At 40.1% G+C, this 19,498-nt stretch overlaps 1 protein-coding gene across 1 annotated transcript in view; it reads right to left on the reverse strand.

Moving 5' to 3' along the window:
• Positions 1–19,498, reverse strand: part of LOC116995813 (von Willebrand factor-like) — a 120,754-nt gene that overhangs the window by 26,805 nt on the left and 74,451 nt on the right. The window contains exons 31-37 of the mRNA XM_033058812.1: positions 16,820–16,963; positions 15,522–15,686; positions 13,215–13,258; positions 8,846–9,023; positions 5,748–5,968; positions 4,636–4,828; positions 2,928–3,269 (exon numbers count right to left, since the gene is read on the reverse strand). Coding sequence (XP_032914703.1) covers positions 2,928–3,269; positions 4,636–4,828; positions 5,748–5,968; positions 8,846–9,023; positions 13,215–13,258; positions 15,522–15,686; positions 16,820–16,963 — 1,287 coding nt within the window. The remainder of the gene's footprint in view (positions 1–2,927; positions 3,270–4,635; positions 4,829–5,747; positions 5,969–8,845; positions 9,024–13,214; positions 13,259–15,521; positions 15,687–16,819; positions 16,964–19,498) is intronic.

A 19,498-nucleotide genomic window follows, 5' to 3' on the forward strand; every position in this document is an offset into this window, starting at 1 on the left:
TTGTCAAATTTTGTTTCCAACACTGGGCCACAGACATAAGATTTTAGAACTTCGTCTATGGTAACAGTGCATGGTTAAAAGACAGTCAGGACAGACAGAATCATTGAAGAAAGCTTTGGGTTTTTTGTTTTTTTTGGTTTTTTTTTTAACTTCATAGACTGGAGTATTCCCATAGAACTAAAGAAAATTAACAAACAGAACATTTTGGTACTTCAAAACTGAACCTGCTGGATATCTGCATCTTTTTAACTGAATTGCCTTATTAACATAATTAATTGAATCAAGGAAAGTTGCATAATGTTGTAAGCCAATAGAAAAGTTTTACTGATGTGTTCATAAACCTGAGGATATTATCTCTAAGGGCAAACACAAAATTATGGCTACAGCTATTCAAAAAACCTTTGGACACAGCTTCCATACTATATATTCCCTTAAGTCTATTTTCTCTACAGCTTCAATTAGAAAAAGTGTTTCTTATTTCCCAGCCTGTGACTGCTGTGAGGTTTATAAAACTTCCTTTCAGTCCCCTGACAAAAAACATTGAAAGAAAACCTGAGCTCCCAAACAAACAAACAAGAAAACATTCATCAGCTAAACTGTCTACACACACTCTTCTAGCAGCCAATGGAGACAGAAAAAAAAATACTTTAACATTAACCCTTTCCACGTTAAAGCCAGTTATTTCATATAATCATAGAATAGCTTGGTCTGGAAGGACCTAAAGTTCTACCCCTGCCATGGGCAGGGACACCTTCCACTAGCCCAGGTTGCTCAGAGCCCCATCCAGCCTGGTCTGGAACACTTCCAGGGATGGGGCAGCCACAGCTTCTCTGGGCAACCTGTGCCAGGGCCCCAGTACCCTCGCTGGGAAGAATTTCTTCCTCGTATCCAATCTACCCTCTGTCACTGTGAAGCCCTCCCCCCTTGTCAAGAGTCTCTCTCCATCTTTCCTGTGCTCTCCCTTCAGACTCTGGAAGGCCACAATGAGGTCACCCCAAAGCCTTCTCTTTTACAGGCTGAATACATCTGAATTACAGAGTATATTCACCCATCCAGGAAGAGTAATCAGGAAGGATTTGTAGTGCTTGGAATGTCCCAATATGGCATGACAAGGCCTCAAGTAAAATTCTACAAGAATGACAGGGATTCAATGCACTAGGAGGAAGGAAGCAAGGTAATCCAGAACTGTGCTACTGTTATTAAACATACAGTGGTAGAGTGATTATTAAGCTGTAGTGTCTGCTTAGTGATTAATGCAACTTGGATAAATCAAATGTTGACAATTTAAATTTTTGGCAGTTGCACTTGCTGGAAGAAGGACGATGATGTTTTTGCTAGGACACTTAAGAATTTAATGCAATTAGTGTTAAAATGAGCAACTCTGTCTATCCTTGTACAGGCTGTGTAACCAGACAGGAATTTGAAAACTGCACAGAGTTATTAAGGTAATCTGCTGACATCCAGCTTTGGACATTACAATTTGCAAAGTCTGGCTGAAGCACTGAATTTGGAAAATGGCTGGCAATGTTCTGCTTCTGCTTTCTGGGACTATACTCCAACCAGACTGTGTTCAATAACCTATGATCCTGGAAAGATATTTCAAACATTAACTGGAGGCTCAGGCCAAACTCACACTTCATATCCCATCATTCCTTCAGTCTGTGTTCAAAACATGAATAAAAGCATTTGTTTTGCACATTTTTTGGTAACATGTCTTTAGGATGCTGGTTCTCCAATTCTGAAATTAAAAGTATCCAGGGAAAGAAAGCAAAGCAACAAAAAACAATTCAATTAGAGAGGCAGGAGGTGAGAAAACCAACTGGGACATCAAGGCACTCTGTGAGAAGGTAGCTGAGAAAGAAAATGCCTACACACATCCACATTTAAGGCATTTGACTAAAGCAGACATACTGTGGGACAACCTGAATGTCTGCAACCATCACTGCAAAAGGTTAACTAGAGAAAGTGGAGAATAAGCCACCTCAAGAGTTATTTGTTTGTGCTTAACGAGACCTCACATTTTTGGTAGATCTTTAGATATGCCTCCTAATAGGGTTTTCAGGAGAAAAAGGGACCAAAAAAAAGGGAAAAAAAAACAGGAAGAGAAAGCAGACCTACTTGTCTATGAGAAGTTAGGAGAGAAGATACACAAAGCAATAGCTGTCTGGGTTTGGCTCTGGCATGGGGGTATTGCTTGCCTTGGTTGGGTTCTGGTAATGTGCAATACACTCTCTGCTACACTGCTTTCCCACAGCACAAGCTTTATACCTCCAAAACACAAGTAAAACCCAGGCAGAAGGGGAACCAGATTTGCAAAGCAAATTACAGCTTGTTCATTTAGCCTAGCTGGCATGTCCTGGCAAGAAATGACACCACAGAGAGAGGCCTTTCTCCCATTTTTCCCTGTAGCAGAAACTTAAAATCACACTGGCTCTGCCACCACATTCTCAAAATTTTTGGTTTTGAGGGAAATGGGAGGAATTTGTGAAACTGTTACAAAGAAAAGTCTTATTTTGTGCCAGGTATGTCAGTGACAGGCTGGGAAGCAGTTCCACTAGTCCAAAGCACGAGTTTCTCTGTCCACCTCAGAAAGGTTGCATCAAAGCAATGATATCTGCTGCTAAAAGAGCCCTGCAGACTCTCAGCTCAAACCTGATGCCACAAAGGTTCAGTGGCTGCAGAGCCAGGCCCTGTCACATAGCTGCGAGTCCCCTTCACAGTACCTTTATTCCCCTTTAGCCTGCAATTCCACCAGTTAGCAGTTTACCAAGAAACACTTCCTTCATAACTTCCAGCTTAGCAGGTGACCAACCAGTTACTCGTACAACAAACCTGATCTGGAACATTCAAAAAATTAACATTACCAGATGAGATGCCCCAAAGCAGGGCAATTTCTTTATCATTTTTAGCACAGAGTGAACCCTTACGGCAAAACTCAGGCGTTCTCCAGTCCACACAGACGCCGTTCTCCTGGCAGATGTGAACGTAGGACGCGATAATCTCGCAGGCCTCCTCCTCGTAGCAGCTATTCTCCATGCAGGCCTCGTAGAACAAGCTGGGGGTGAAGATTTTGTGGCACTCCTCAAAGCGGTCCGAGAGCAGGAGGCGGCAGTGGCCGGGCACGTGCTCGGAGCAGCGCTCGTCCCTGCGGCTGTCACAGACCTTGCCCGGCTCTGGCACTGTCCAGTCCTGGATGAACACGCTGCTGTCCGCAGTGACCGAGCCATTGCGCAGCGTGAAGTCATTGGCATGGTTCTGGTCACACAGCCCTGGGCGAGTAAAGGGAGAAAAAAATCTCTGAGTAATCAGCACTAAAATAAACCTAGAGGAAAAACAGGGATGGGATGGATGACGCTGGTCGGGGCAGCTTGAGGAATTCATTATACGCCTTATAGCTGTTGTCAATAGAGACATAAATACCCTGGGTCTTGTTTCACATTTCCTCACTAAAGGAGGTACAGGCTATGCCACAGAGGTGCAATCTCTATATAGACTACACCACTGAGGGTGCTGTAGAATTAACTCACCCAGGTAGCACTTGCCCCCTCAAATTTTTCACCTTCACTGCAAGCACTGGTCATACTTCTCACAGGGGGGAATTTGTAAGAATGTAAAATTAAACCCTCATCTAAAAAAAAAAGCACTGTCTTGGGCTACAATACAGGGTGTGATAAAAGGTTTCTATTCTATCACCATCTGTTGAGGGTGGGGGCAGTGATCCTTATCTCCATGGCAGATATTCTGCTAATGGGCCATCCATTGAAACCAGGCAGGGCATTGTTCTTTATCTTTTCACAACCCATCCTTCCTCCAGCCAGTCATTTTCTGCTAATGGCCCATTGAGTCCCACTGTGGGACTGATAAAATTACTGCATCCCATTGGAAGTTGCTCCAGCCAGGGGGAAGAGTCCAACATTTCTTACCAAAATAAAAACAGAGGTTTTGGGACACTAAGGGAGCCCCTTTCTCCACTGGACGCCAGAGGAAAACCGGATTTCTCCACATCACCACTGGACCTCCGGAGGGAAACTGCACCTTGTACAGGAGCACTGCTCCAACTGAGCCACATCTGTCACTGCAGGAGGATGCAGCCACCATTTAATGGGACTGCTACCAACACCCTGCCTGACGGGGTGTCAGGTTGTACTCTGACTTTGTCAGGGCTTGGGGTTTGTTTCTTTGTAGTGCTGTATTTCTATTTTAATTTCCCTAGTAAAGAACTGTTATTCCTAATTCCCATATCTTTGCCTGAGAGCTGTTTGATTTCAAAATTGTAATAATTTGGAGGGAGGGGGTTTACATTCTCCATTTTCAAAGAGAAGCTCCTGCCTTTCTTAGCAGGCACCTGTCCTCCAAAGTAAGACAAGCACGAAACTCCTTGAAAAGATAACTTGAAGCAAGAAAAAACAGAAAGCCATCTTTGCTGTTCTTTCTAAAGTATTACTGGGCATCAGTGGGTTGTGACATTGGGGATGAGAGTAGAAAAACTTAGACAGATTTCCAATATTCCCCCAAAAGCATGAGATCAGTTCATCCAGAGAGTTTACAGACTTAGAGATTCACAAATAGCAGTAAAATAAATACAAGTTCAAGCCCAAGTAGGAAGCTGTTAAAAGTGCTAACTTTCAAACTTACCACAAAGCCCTTTCGTTCCCGAAGAAAAGCTCTTTGAATTAAGTCTAAGAATAAATTCATTGTTTCTTGGAGTAAATGTGAGATTATGTCCGAGATGAGAGAACTTGATTTCATGCATTATGTCTCCGTAGGCAGTGATTTCAAACAAGCTGCTGGAATAGGGGATAAGAACCCTTTCACCATTAACAGCCACCTGTTTAAGAAATAAAGGTGAGATGGTCACATCAATTCTATCAAGCAGTTCCAAATCGAGCCAATTTTACAGCTGAAGCAGATTTTGACTTGACAAATACCTGAAGATCCAACTGAACATAAGAAATAATTTTGCCAGCTGGAGGTTTCTATTGAGTCTAAAAACATACAGAAGTACTTGATCTTCATCCTGTGAATTGCATGAAAAACTCTTCCAACATTTTCTTATATAAGTGCCCTCTTTGAGCACCACATGTTTATAGACTAACAACCTCATGCTGTGAGGTGATGCCTCAGTGGAAGTCAAGGCTGTCCAGCACCATGCAGAACTTGATGTAGGTGTTTTGGTCCACTCTAATTTGCTACATGATTCAGAAGAGATCATTTTAGCAAGCTGGCTGACTCTTGTATGTCTGAGCAGCCAGAGGCTGAAAAATGGGTTGAGTTTTAATATTCTCTGCCTATAAAACCGAAGCCATGCATACTAAGCTGCACTTTCTTCTAATGATGAGGTCCAGTTGCATAAAAAGTGAGAAGCAAGACTTAGACCTTCAGCTGGCCAGTCAGGCACATCTCTGTGAGGAACAGAGAGCTCTCCCATGGACCAAACATAGCATGAAGGACCTCTACCAAAAGAGGGGAATCAGAGTGCAGTATGTCCTGTCTGTAATCCTGCCTTTCTGGGAGAAGTGTCAGGGACACACAGCCAAATCTCACACTCTTGACATTGGCAAAACAGAGAGAAAAAGATGAGAAAAGTTTCTGGCTCATTCTGTGAAAACTGATTGTATCTTAAAATGGAGATGTTAAAAACAGGTTGAAACTGGATCAAGGGAAGAAATTCTGCCCCCCGCCCCCCATAACCTGAATTCTGCAGCAGGAGCAGACAATGCACAGATGAGTTCCTGGAGTTTGCTTACTGCCATGTCACTGAAGAGCTGCACTGCCACACCACGATGCTTCACTTCGATGGAGTCCATGCAGTTCATCCTGGGTGCTGTTCTGCACGACCCTTCATGGAGCACGACTTCAACATCGTGGTGCAAGTCTTCAAATAAGGTGTAGGAACAGTTGCCAGTCAGCTTAAAATTCAGCCCATCAAAAGTGACAATATGTTGAGATGAACTTCCTATACAGACACCTAAAAATAAAAAACAAAAAAACATGTAGGCATTTGCTTTTAAATTTTACTATTTCCTCACAACTTTTGTGGGCATGGGGAACCAACTAATTGGGAAAGAGGAAGGTAATGAACTGCAAATGCTGTAGCAAACATTAATAAATGTATAAACTTCATAATATGTACATAAATGTAAATACTTCATCATGTGTGGAGGTTTTTTGCAATATCTTTTTCTGGGAACAGTTAGTATTATAAAAGATTTGGATAAACTCGCAGAAAATCCCTTTGCCTGAAACTTATTCCCATTCAATATGATTTAGCAATAGATTTCATGCAAAAATGAAACAGGGAAAATCCCTTTCCTGTTTGTAGAAAGATTGGAATACACTGTTCAACCTTTATATTGCATTATATATTATATAATTAATATAATAATATATTATTATATATTGTACAGTGATTCCAAATAACACTATTTCACCCTGCTCAGACACATCACAAGTTGATACCCAGGAACTTTTTTTCAAACAGGAAGAAGGGAAACTGCAGAAAAATAAAACGCACAGGATAAAACAATGGTCAGCTGACAGCCTAGTCATTGGGTTATAAACACTTCCTCATCTTCAAAAACTGGAAAACAAGGAAGATTACAATCCCAGAAGAACCGAAACAAAACCTGATGCCTCTAGCTCATATTTTTTTTCAAATCTGTTGCTTAAAGGATAATAAGGACAATAAAATCAATGCCAGCAAAACATGTAAGGAGGAGGATTGCCATTGTTAATAATTCAGTACTTTGCTTCTAGCTGAGAATAATCTTTTTCTTACTCAATGACCTTCAAATTTAATTTCTGAGGAAAAAACAGCATCCAGAGGGAGGGAGGGAGGGGGAGAGGAATCCCTTTGGAGCACAGGAGCATCTTCAGCTATTTTACTGTAAATGCATATAAAGTTCATATATAAATAACAATGAAATGAGTTAGCAGTAAAACCACATTTCTCAATCTTTACTCGTTCATGGGTATTTAAAAAAATTAAGGATAATGGGAATCCTTTTAAATTTCTCATAGGTTTCTGTAGCACAAAATGCACTAATGCGATCCATTTCAAAGTAGTCCAAGAGCACACAACAGCCATGAATCACATTGCAAATCATGCTGCTGTTAAAATATGAAACTAGCTCAGCAAGCAAGCACCTTTGCAGGGTAGCTCCTGAACCATCCTCTGAACTCAGATGACCCAAGAAGACTTTTTCAAGGACTTCCTCTTTGTTACATCACCCACGCTGTCAAGCCATGGTTGGAAATTATGTTTTAGCTCTCTAAATGAGTAAATAATGAGTCAATTTAGCAGCATTTTCACAGGTGGCCTAACCAGATGCTGCCTCACACTGAGTTCCCATTCAGCACCACCTCTGTTATGCCCACCTCTGCTTCTCTGATTGCTGTGAATTTCGTTTCACACAGCATCAGAATCAACCATTCCAGCTGCTACAGATGCTGCTTTAGTTGGCACAGAATCACCATGGTTGTACTGAGTAGACATTAAAAGAGGACTTGTTTCATGGGGTGTTTTAATCAGCTGGGGGAGGGTGGGGATTTTTTGTTCCCTCCCTCTGCAACATGAAATCTTTCTATTTTTCCCTCACAAGTTGTACAACATTAGGGAAAAAAAATTGAGGTATCATAGCTCATTAAATTCATAAAGAGATAAACAGTTTTCAGCTCATCTTTACTCAAGTGAACTATAGGACTCTTCATGATAATCAGGTAATGGTATGAAAGGTTCTTTTCATTTCATCCTTTTAGAAGTTTTTTTTTTAATGAAGGTATGTCTTGCATCCCAAAAGTAATGGCCTCATGTTGCTATCTATGTGTTTAGGATCAAGAAATTTAATAAAGATGCACTTCTTATGGGTAGGTATCATTAAGACTATCTTTTAAACATTATAAAATAGCTATGACTATCCATCTAAAATATTTCTCCTTTTTCAAAATCCTTGTAGCAAAACCAGAAATGTTAGATTTGAAGTGTTTAGGTCATCGAATATCCCTTTAGAAAATGCTAAAACTCAGGGTATAAATAATTTTGTATGTCTAAGAGTTCAGGGATCAAAATCCAGCCACGAGCTTTGGTATCTCAAGCAGAGGCTGGTACTTAAATCAGCCAGCTCAGCAGAGAACATTTTAAACTGAGATCAGATGTTGTGAAGAAGAGGTGTGTGTATACATACACAGTTCTGATCTACTTTTAAGAAGTAAGCATATGAATTTAGATTTAAACCCACTTATGTTTTACTAAATGGATCACCAACCTCAGGGCTGCAACCCTGAAACCCTGTAAATGTGAGTGAATGCACTTAATTCCTGTTCCAGTCATCCCAGCCCATACACCACTCACACAGTGTTCAGACTTTCTGCTCAGACGCTCTGGATTAGGTTATCTGGAGGTAGGGAGAATTTCTTGTTGATGTTTTTGTACTACACTTGCTTGACTGAGGGCAGGCCAAACCCTCCAGCCCCAAGATGGATCAAGAATCCATGGCTTGCTTACAGCTTATCGAGATAAATTCCTGGTTGCTCCCACACTTCCTCCTTCCCAGCTTTGGAAATTGAGTGTGAAATTCCCTGATAAAACACTGTCACTCTAGAAATGCAAAAAATAAGCTCAGAGTGGCCCTGAACTTGGCAAGAAGCATTAGGCATTCCAGCATCAGTGAGGCTCTCACAAGCCTAATTATTTGTTTAAATCACTGTACAACAATTAAACAGCAATTCCTCCCATCCTGGTCAGCTTTGAAGTGTTCAGTGGCTGAGAAGCTCCACACAGCAGTACATTTGTGATCAAACATTTCAGGTGATGGGGAGGGAGAGGCACACATGGACAGATACTCACATGGGCACATCCATCGGCATCCGCACGTTTCCTCCACCTTAACAGCAGGGAGGTTGCTGTGACACACAGGCTTTGGCATCCTCTCACAGTTGATGTGGTGGCTCTCTAAAACTGTGTAATCTCCTGGGAAGCAGGTCACAGTGTGGCACTGGTCTGATAATGTCCATTTATCACCAGGCTAGGGAGAGGAACACAGATATGCAACAATTGAAACCAAAAATGCAAAGTTTGGCTGGTGTCATGGAGCTACAGCCAGAAAGTGAAGTGACCCCAACAGTAGTGCTACTCACATTAGCCTTGGAAAAATAAATAATGGAATGCACTGTATTAAGGACTTCATGAGGATGAGAAAGTTTAAATTAGAAACACTAAGAAGCAGGTTGAATTCCAAGCTAAAGATAACAGTCTACAATAGGAGATATTTTGTTCCAGCCACCTATAGTTAGAGCTTAACCATCATACAACATGCACTGAGAGTAGAGTCAATAAAGAATTGCCCTCAGCTTTATTTTAAATTTTAAATCCTTTAGTTTTCATTAGCCACAGATGGTCAGAGCACTGCAGGAATTAATATTTGTTCCAAACTAGGAAAGCATGGCATATTGCAGTTGTTTTATCAACAACTCTGAAACTTTAAAACAGCTCCTTTCTTCCCAAAGCGAAATTGCTCCTTTACCAGATCAGTGTTATTAGCTGTACACAGTGGATTTCTAGAGTTGAAGAATTAAATGTAAAATATATTCCTGTTTTCTAAAGGACAGTCTGAGTTCTAAGGCACCAGGATTATGTACTAATAAATGACAGAGAAATAGATGTGGAATATCTCAAGATTCCTGCCTGCAGAAAGCTAGGCTCTCTGGTCTCAATCCTGCAGAGCTCTAAAGTCCATGAGTAGTCTGAATGAGTTTTAAAACAGTGCTTAACCCTGAGATGTCCATTCCCAGGAACATCCCCAAATGTGGGAAACAGCACTCCCAGAGCTCCCTCTGCAAAGGGGAGTCCAGAAACACCAGTACAAGTGAAACAGTGCTTCTGTGAGCTGGGTAACATTCCCTGCTATTCACAAGCAGAAATGTAGGGAAGAGAATTGATACTGGGCATGGCCATCTCCCACCTGCCCTTCAGAGCTTAACCATCATTCCCATAGAAGAGAAGGAAAAAAGGGACAAAATACCTAGGTAGCAACACAATTCACAGATTATCTTGTCATTATGAGAGTATTTCTCTATATCTCTGAGCTATGGGATGCTATCAAGTCTAAACAAGAGCTGCCAGATTTGCAGCCACAAAAAAATTACATATTAAATACAGGTTGATTTACTTGTTTTATATGTTTCAGGACTTTGAGTAGGCAACTGGAAGTTGCTTAATACTTTTTTCAGGCTTGTGAGCCTAGAGGAGGCTGTGAAAAAGAAACAAGAGGAGTTTTAAGGACAGCCAAAGTATTTATATAGGAAGAGATAGAATGCTTTTTAATTACAGTTGTCTCTCCTACAGCTCACTGAAACTGGAGCACCTGGAAGGGTACATATACAGCTGTGCAAGTCTGACTTCCATACATATTTAATTGGTTTTATTTCACTCTTTAATAGGACATTTATTAGAAAACATCTCAGACTTGGACAAGAAAGGCAAAGCACAAGACATTAAAAAAAAAAAGTTGAGGGAGGAAAAAAACCCCAAGAATGCTAGTGCAGAGAAAACACAGGGACTCTAAGACAAAGCCTAAATCCCAACTGATATGAAACTGTAGGAACAAAAGCAGGACAGAAAGGAAAGCAAAACCAGTGTTTCCAAGCTGTGAAGGTTAAGTCTGCCAGGACACTGCAGGAAGCCTCAGACTTCCTCTCTGAGGGAGCTCTGAACCTACAGACCTGGATGTGCACACTCCATGTCTCACTGTGCATCTGCAGGAGAGAGACCCACGCACCTCAGCAGCTCCCTTGGCTCCTAGCTCATAGATTAGGTTCGGTTATTTGTTTGTTTGTCTGCTCTTTAAGCCAAGAGTGGAACAATACTAGAAAAGCCATGGTAATAACTCAGGAATTTGGGGTTTGCCACCTCAAACAGCCTAGAAATGCAAATTACTCTACAGATCACTTCTTGGGAAAAAAAATCACTATTGTAAGACAAAAACCTACACTTTTATTATCACCTTTATTCCTGCTTCTAAATTTTCAAATTTAAAAAATTTCAAGGCTAATGAAAATTAACTATGCTTTAAAAAAAATTCTCATAATTTCTCATAATTGTTCTGATATTCTCCCAGGTGGCAAATTAAAATATCAAACCAGTGGTTCTTTACACATCCTATGTTTGGCACTCCTGCAACCCTTTGCCACTGTATCTGAGGAGCACTAAAAACTTCCAAGGATTCAAAGAACAGCTGAACAAACTCACAGAGGACAAAACTGCACTATCAAATACACAAAGGTGTCACTTGCAGCTCAGGGTGTCCCTGAGTAACAAATTGTTTATGGCCAGGGTAATTCAGGGAATTTTTATATGTATTTATTAACATTGCTTCCCTGGTTCTTATATTCAGCCACACAATACAGGGGATTGGACAGATTTTTGGCCTGACCCAGCACCTTTGATCTGCTACTAACAATGACCTTAATCAAGAATATTCCTTCTACAGTCGCTTGCAGGGTAGGGTAATAACAAACCAAAACCTGGAAAAGTAACAAATCATAATATTCCCCACACTGATAGGATTTAGACTGAGATTTTTTGATCCTGAGAACTCAGATTTCCTTGCAAACTGCAAGAGATCAGTTCCCACAATCTCCAGGTGCATGACAGACATCCCGGCTGGGGAGCTGAGCCTCCTGCAAGAATTCTCTGAGCAACGCCTGAAAGATTATGAAGCCGATATAAAAGGCTGTGTTTTCTGAATCAGGGAAGGAAGAGCCTTGATTCTTCCTCCCTGTGGATTTGTGGGCTGTGCTGGAGGAGGGGAACAGAACGGTGGCACCTAAGAGCCAGTGAGGCACAGCAGAGGATGCTGCACCACAGAGGCAGGAATTTCCACAGTGAACTGTAGGTTCCATGCGATGCTCCAGAGGCTGTGGCCTCACAGTGCCTTCTAACACCTATTTTTCCTGGCTGACAGAAGAGACAACTCCAAATCCCCCTAAAGGTTGCCATTTGAAAGTGTGGTTCATTTTTATATGGACTGGAGCCCGGTCTGTTTCCTTCGAAAAGCATTTTAGCCAGAACGGAAATTGTGCTTTAGGTTTATCACCCCAAAAATGAAACCTGACATGTCTGAAATTCAAGTTTACTTATCTGCATGTACCTGTGTCTGCTGCTAGGAGCCCAGAGGCCTGGACACATGCAGTAAAAACTGCAGATAAGAATCTGATTTTTTTTTTTGTTTTAATAAAGTTTTTCAAGTTTAGCTTTTGTTTGTTGTTGTTGTTTGGGTTTTTTTCTTCATTAAGCTGTCAGCCTCAAAGCCATGAGATTATACTCAGTGTCTAACTTAGCTAAAGCCTTCCTGTGTTCTGACCAGCTGATTGAGACTAACCATGTAAGGCAGCTTTGATATACTTCCTGTGTTCAGATAATTTGTATTTACTTATTAGCCACCCCCTTCCTCACATTCATGTCTTCACAAGGGAAAAACCAAAGAAATATGGAAAATGCAAGATAAATCCTAGAGCAGAACTCATAACTGATCCCTACTAGAAAACATGGCACAAGCTTATGCTAATATTTTTAAATGTATGAAGTATCATACACTCTGAAAAACCCTGACATTTCACTTGAGATGAAGAATCTGAACCATTTACAATACCTGGAACATCAATTTCTTAGAATGGGATCACTTTTGAGAGATCAGACAAGTTCACTAACATTTCTGAGCATTTTCTCAGGACTAATGAGAATTTTTGCACATACAAACTCCAAGAAATTTTATTCCATTGCTAAAGAGATGATTTTCCCTAGAGGCAGACAATCACACAATAATTATCTTCCTGTAAAATTTTCACAGGGACAAGATATTTGTAATTTCAGCAGAAGGACAGGGGCTGGACAATGACCCTGTACATGCACCTTTATTTTGGCCATGTGTAGCTGTCCCAGAAGTCCTCTCACCAGGAGATGGAAATGCATTTTTGTTGTCAGGGAAGACAAACACTGTCACAACTTTTGGTTCTGCACTGACTTCAGTAAGATTCAGCACTCCCCAAGATGAGGTGATGCTAGAGGAAAGTTATCCCACCAGTTCAAAAGCCAACATTTTCCTCCTCCAAGATAATTCTTTATATTGTCCCACACTTTTTTGTTTCAGGTTATCTGTGAAGAAATTCATGTTTTTGCAACTTAAAAGCCAGATGGTCAATCCAGGCAATGTACTTACTCTCTTTTTGTTTCCATCCTCATCTATGCATTCTCTGACTGGGTCTGAAAGAGAAGCAAACTTGCTTTAGTCATCCCACTCCCTTATCCAGCCTTTTAAGTGGTGGTCACCAAAATACAGATTGCTTACTTAAAAACTTGATTTAAGCTGTGAGAAGTTAGGGGGTTTTTTATGCTAGAGTGTGTGAATCCTTACCTGAAGTCTGCAGACCTTTATCCAAAGGGTACAAGAATAAGTCACAAAAGGCATAAACATTGACCATGGTCCCAAAATACCCCGTGAGCAATAACTGGGTGCAATTCTACAGCACTCCTTGTACAGACACAGCTCTGCCCAGATGGTGCTTAAAGGATGAGCTTTGGCTCTGAGTCACAGCCCAGCCTTACCTCAGAATCTTGTGATCAGTTGAGAATATTCCTGGAATTTGGCAGGTAATGAGAATTTCCACACCCACACCCATATTTATTAAATGCAGAAAGATCAGTAGAGCATACCTATGCAAACAGCAGCAATAAGAACACTCAAATTCCATTTCCTTACATTCAGGCATTACTGTGATGAGCATTTTTTTCATATAATCAGTTAAATGGCCACAGGGTACCCACTGAATTGCAGTTTCTATTTTTGTGTGCTCTCACTACACACCTAAAGATCTTTTGGAAGCAATTTCATTTCTGTACTGTGGCATGATGAAGTGTCTAGGAAATTAAAACACTGACTAGCAAGTTCTTCATAGATACCAGACTATGCTAGCCTATATACACACTGTGCTCTGTCTTTTCCTGGATAAGTAATGTATTTTAAAATAATTTAGGAACTCTTTTAAATCTTTTTTAATGGTATTATTTTTGGTATACTTCCATACAAAAAGCAAGACTCCCTCTGCACAAGAAATCCAACTGTATGAGTCTAGTGGGGAAAATAATACTTTACAGATTGTATGAAATTTATACAAAACAAAACAAACAGAAAAATATTCCAAACAAAAAATAAATCCCCACCCCCAAAAAAAAAAAAAAATATATATATATATATCTATAGAGCTTTTCACCCCCTGGCAGTCTTCACTATTAGCACAAGGATGAACTAAATTTCTCAGATTTTAGGTGTTGAAGACATCTATAGTTCAAGGCTTTTTGAGCTGTTGGAAAAGCTTTCACAAAAAATGCAAAGCTTTTACCTCTAGTACTCATAGGTTATAGCACAGATTGCAATAAGAAAACAGTTACTGGTTCCAAATTCTTGCTCCCCATCCTATATCTTGGATCAATGTAATTTACAGCAAGAAAAGTCACATCTTTTACAGTGTGAAGAGAGGAAATGCATCTTTATAAGCTAATTTTAAGAGAGGAAAGAAAATGGCAGCTGTTTAAATCTAGAAAATGGCAGCTGTTTGATGCTCTGGAGAGATTTTAAAACGCCAGAAGTGATCCCAGAGGAGGCTGATCGGATATCTCCAAGCTGGGCTGTGAACACTCTGCAACTTCCTCATTCTCAGAGGTCCTTGGCTCCACAAAAAAAAGTCCATTTATTGTAGTGGAGATGTAACTAAGCCCTCGTAATGCTGGCAAAAACCTGTGCAATGACTAACACCATGAGGCAGTGGTTTGTGGTGAGAACGTGTGGATGTTATTGGAAAAGGAATAAGAACTAGATGAGGTAAAATTGTCTATTATCCAGACCAAGGAGATAAAAGAAGTAAAGTCCTGGTCAGTGTTGAAGCAATGTTCCTTAGAGGAAGAGTGTTGTCATCTACAAATAAATGAATGCTTCTTTCAAACATTTTACACCTTTCTTCCCCGTATCTCTTTCTCCAGGAAAGCAAATTCTTTATTATTTTACTTTTTGCCTTCTATTTCAGCTTCTATTCTGTAGACATACACATAACAATGTCTGAAAAAAACATAACTTGAAATCTTTGCTCACAACATTTCTGAAACATGGCCCATTCATTCATGACAGCTTCAGCTTTCCTGGTGTTCTCCAGCTATTGAGTACTGATTATCAAAGTTTTTATCAAGATTGATTTTTATTAAGATGGTAGCTCAAAAGTTCAGGCCTAAGAAGTTCTAAAAACCCTGCTGGAATTGGGCTAACTAGAATAGCAGTTGGATACATATATAAAGGGTTCACATTTGGTTTCACACCTAAGTGATGGTCTAGGTCAGCATTTGCAATAGTTGTCAGTGGAACACTCACAGCAGAGCATCTGATTGCCTTCTAATATCAAGAAAAATCATTCTACCTTTGCATTTCGATTTTTGTGTTATGCTCCAGATGCAAGGTCTTTTGGACTTTTGGACTTACCCATGCACACTTTTTTCATAAATTCACCGTTCAATTTGATCATAGTGGATAAATCTTCAAAATTCTGGAGCTTCATGATTCTGTTAGCAGCAGATGGCCCAGCCAAAGTCCTCAGCTGGCCTTCATCATATCTGTTCCCAACACCAATTGGGAACAGGGATACCCCTAGGAAAGGAGAGGGAAGGGTTTGAAATGGGCAAGGCACAGGAGAAAACCATTGCTCATAGATGTGGAGTGTTCATCCCTGGAAGTATTTGAAGGATGTGGCACTTGGCAGTGCTTGGTTAATGGTTGGACATGATGATCTTAAAGATCTTTTCCAGCATAAAGATTATATCACTTTTATTTTTTTCATTTGCTTCTTTAAAAAAAAAAAAAAAAAAAAAACTGGGAAGAGTTTTCTCCAACACTTAATTTTCATGTGTTATTTGCATCATTCCCCCCACGTTGGCTAAAGGCAACTAAGGGCTGAAATGGTGCTGCTCTAATCACACTGTTAGCTAAGATGAGCTCTATTACTCCCAAGCATAATAAGATCATTCATGGGCAACAAAACACAGCTGCAGACTTAATGACAACATCTTCACTCTTTTTAAATGAAAAAAAAAAAAAAAAAAAGGAATCTCAATATGCTGTTTTCTTTCTTCAGTTACATGGCAATTGGATTATTTTCAAAACATTTAATTAAAAATAGTGGTTGATAGTTGTTATGCAGTCCACGCCTTATTCAATAACTCCCAGAGCAACCTTCAAATGAAGTCAAAGCTCCTCAACTGAACACCTGAAGAAGCTGAGGTACAGAAACAACAGCCAGAAAAACTTGAAAAGTCTTCAGGCAGCACACTGATAGCAAGAATATATTCCTGTAGAATCAGTGCAGAACCTGATCAAAACCACTAATTATTATTATCATTATTAACTTAATGATTTTTTTTTTATTTATCATTATTATTATTAGAGTGAACCTTTCAGGTTTCACTGTACTACAATGGTATTGAATTTATTATATTAGACCATATGTCTGCCCATAGGATCTTAGAAAATGAAATGCCACTAATTTGAGAGTCCTGGGGGAACTGTCAGCTTTAATTGCAGATTGGTCCTGAATTTCCCAGTACCTCAAAGGCGTCTTCACAGGGCATGTTTTATTTGGGTCTGTTCCCTACCACAACACTACACAGAGTAACTCCAGAACTCACATGAACACACCAGTTCTTAATTTTCCATCTTTTGTTCTAGATCATTACTTAAAAAGTAACAACTCTACTTATAAACAGTGGCAGTGAAATTAGGTTTACTGTTCACTCTTGCAGAAAGGGCAGCAGCCTCCACAGCATCTTGTGAGGTCCCCGACACGATGACGATCGCGACCTTTGATGCGCTGGGTCTGCCCCCATGAGATTCTGACATCGCATTCTGGACCACAAAATCAATGGCATTTCCTAGCAAGAAAAGAAGAGAGAAATGAGAGATGTAATAGAAAAGTCACAGGAGGGTATAAAAACTAAATCTTATATTGCTGTAGTGTTTTACACTAGTAGGTAGTGAAAAATATTTATCCTTAATGTCTGATTTATTCCACCTACATGAAAGATGTCAGCTATTAAAAACCTTCCAGCATTTATTAAGACATCCAAACATCCTTAATTCCATCCCTAGACTATCCCAGTCTCTGCAGTGATGGGAATTCTTTTCCCTTTCCTTAGCCACGATAACAAAGCACTCCTCCCTTTCCTAGAAGTATTGCCATCCCTAAAGGATAGAAGACATTGAGGAGTTTAGATTCCTGCTTCGAACTGCCGAGCAACACTGACATCCAGTGGCGAGCTGCTCCACAGCTTGGCATCACCCTGAGCTGTTCACACAAGTTGTTCTCACTCCTATAAAAGATCTAGTGTTTCTCTAATTTCATCACCTTTCCCTATCTTGCCTCCACACTACCAGCAACCTCTCTTAAACTCTCTGTAATCCATAATACAAGTGGGTGATCCATATTAAAATAAAACAAAAAAACCCCACACCAAACCCCACAAAACTTTGAAATAAATTCTACCTTAGCTACCAAATCGCAAACTGGCTTAGAAGAGGAACTGCTGCCCCTTCATTTAACATCTGTGAACACTCCGGCAAATTTTTGTTGATAATTATGACCTCAGCAAGAGAGCACTTTGTTAGTACTTGCATTTAGACATGTATTTGCACAAATATTTACACTGGGAATCATGATATGCAGCTTTCTTAAAAGCTCCTTTGGGCTTGGAAGTTATCAGGTCAGGAAGCAGAAATGAAACCAGGTGACTGATGTGACATTTGGGGCAAACAGTGACCGGTGAATAATAAACACTTGAAAGAGTATTTCCTCTGAGTAATCTGCAGTAACTGTAGAGCAAAAATAGGTTTGCCTGAGGAATTCATTGTACAATTTATAATAACAAATGCATTTGTAAAACACTGGAAGTGAACCTGTAGATAATTCACCAGCACAGTACACCTTAGCACACCTCAGCACTTTGTACACTTCCTGTCTTCTTGCACCATGTCACCCACACCTTTTCAGTGAGAGAAGCAAAAGAACCCTTTTCCCAAGCTGCTGCAAGTATGGACAAACTTTAGAAATCCCACTCAGCACACTGATTATTGATTAGGCTTGGAGAGGTGGGATTGTTCAGCCTGGAGAAGGCTACAGGGAGAGTTCACTGCAGCCTTGCAGTATTTAAAGGGAGCATATAAAAAAGAATGAGTGCAACTTATTATAGTGGCAGGCAGGGATAGGACAAGGGGAAGAGTTCTAAACTAAAGGAAGAGAGATTTAGATTTGATGTGATGAAGAAATTTTTTACTCAGGGTTCTGAGGCACCAGTGGAACAGGCTCCCCTGGAAGCTGTGGTTGCCCCATCCCTGGTAGTGTTCCAGGCCAGGTTGGATGGGGCTCTGAGCAACGTGGGATAGTGGAAAGGGTCCCTGCCCACGGAAGGGGTTGGAATGAGATGATCTTGAAGGTCTGTTTCAAACCAAACCATTCAGTGACTCAATAACATAGCAACAGCAGCTGGGCATTCAGTGAAAACCTCAACATTTTGAATGTTTTTCTACTTGCAACAAAATACATTTTAAAACACCATTATTAGCTGGGTGATGGTGATTCCATCTCACAAAATACTGTTCCCGACCACAAAAAATAACTAACCTCAGGTATTAACTCAGGTCCCACAATCAATCCCACAATCCCACAATTAACAGCTGTCCCACAATCCTTTCTACAAATGGTTTTGTGTCTGCCAAGGTAAATATTAGATAGAGAATGGCCCATTAGCAAGAAATAACGAAGGATAAAACAAAACACAGCAAATAAATGCGACTGTATTCAAAGTCCCTGAGATTGCTCTAGGATGGTCACTGTGCCAGAAGATTGACTCATTTCCCTTTAGTCCTGTAAATAATTACCAAAAAATTATTTCAGTTTTTAACTTTCAAATAGATATTTAGGTTAAACTTTTGCACAGTAAGAATCACAAGAGATTTTTCATTCATTTGTGAAAAGTACTTGAAATTTCTGTATTTGTTTTCTTTAATGACCCTTTGACTTTTGTGTGGTTGGTGTGGTCAGCAGCCATTCCAGATCCATTTTTCTCATTCTCACATTAATTTAAAAAATGTTCAGAATCTCCATATGTATTTGCAAACTGGAAAAAAAATCCATTCTTTTTATAATTTGTCATAAAGAAATCAAGAATTGTTGTAATAGAACCAATGACTATTTCAAAGGCCCCAAAAGCAGTTACTCAATTTAATGCACGGAAAATTGGATTTAGCATAGTAAAAACTCTTTGGATTTGTCCCTTTATTTTGAAGCCAGCTCTAGAGAAAAGAGCCAGGTGTCTGAAGACATGATCAAATGAACACTTTTGTCCTGCTAGAGGGATTCACAAAGTCCCCATCCCAAGCTGGAAACTGTCACTTCTCAGCTCTTTGTCTCT

Source organism: Catharus ustulatus, chromosome 4, assembly GCF_009819885.2.
Source record: "Catharus ustulatus isolate bCatUst1 chromosome 4, bCatUst1.pri.v2, whole genome shotgun sequence".
Classification (NCBI taxonomy): Eukaryota; Metazoa; Chordata; class Aves; order Passeriformes; family Turdidae; genus Catharus; species Catharus ustulatus.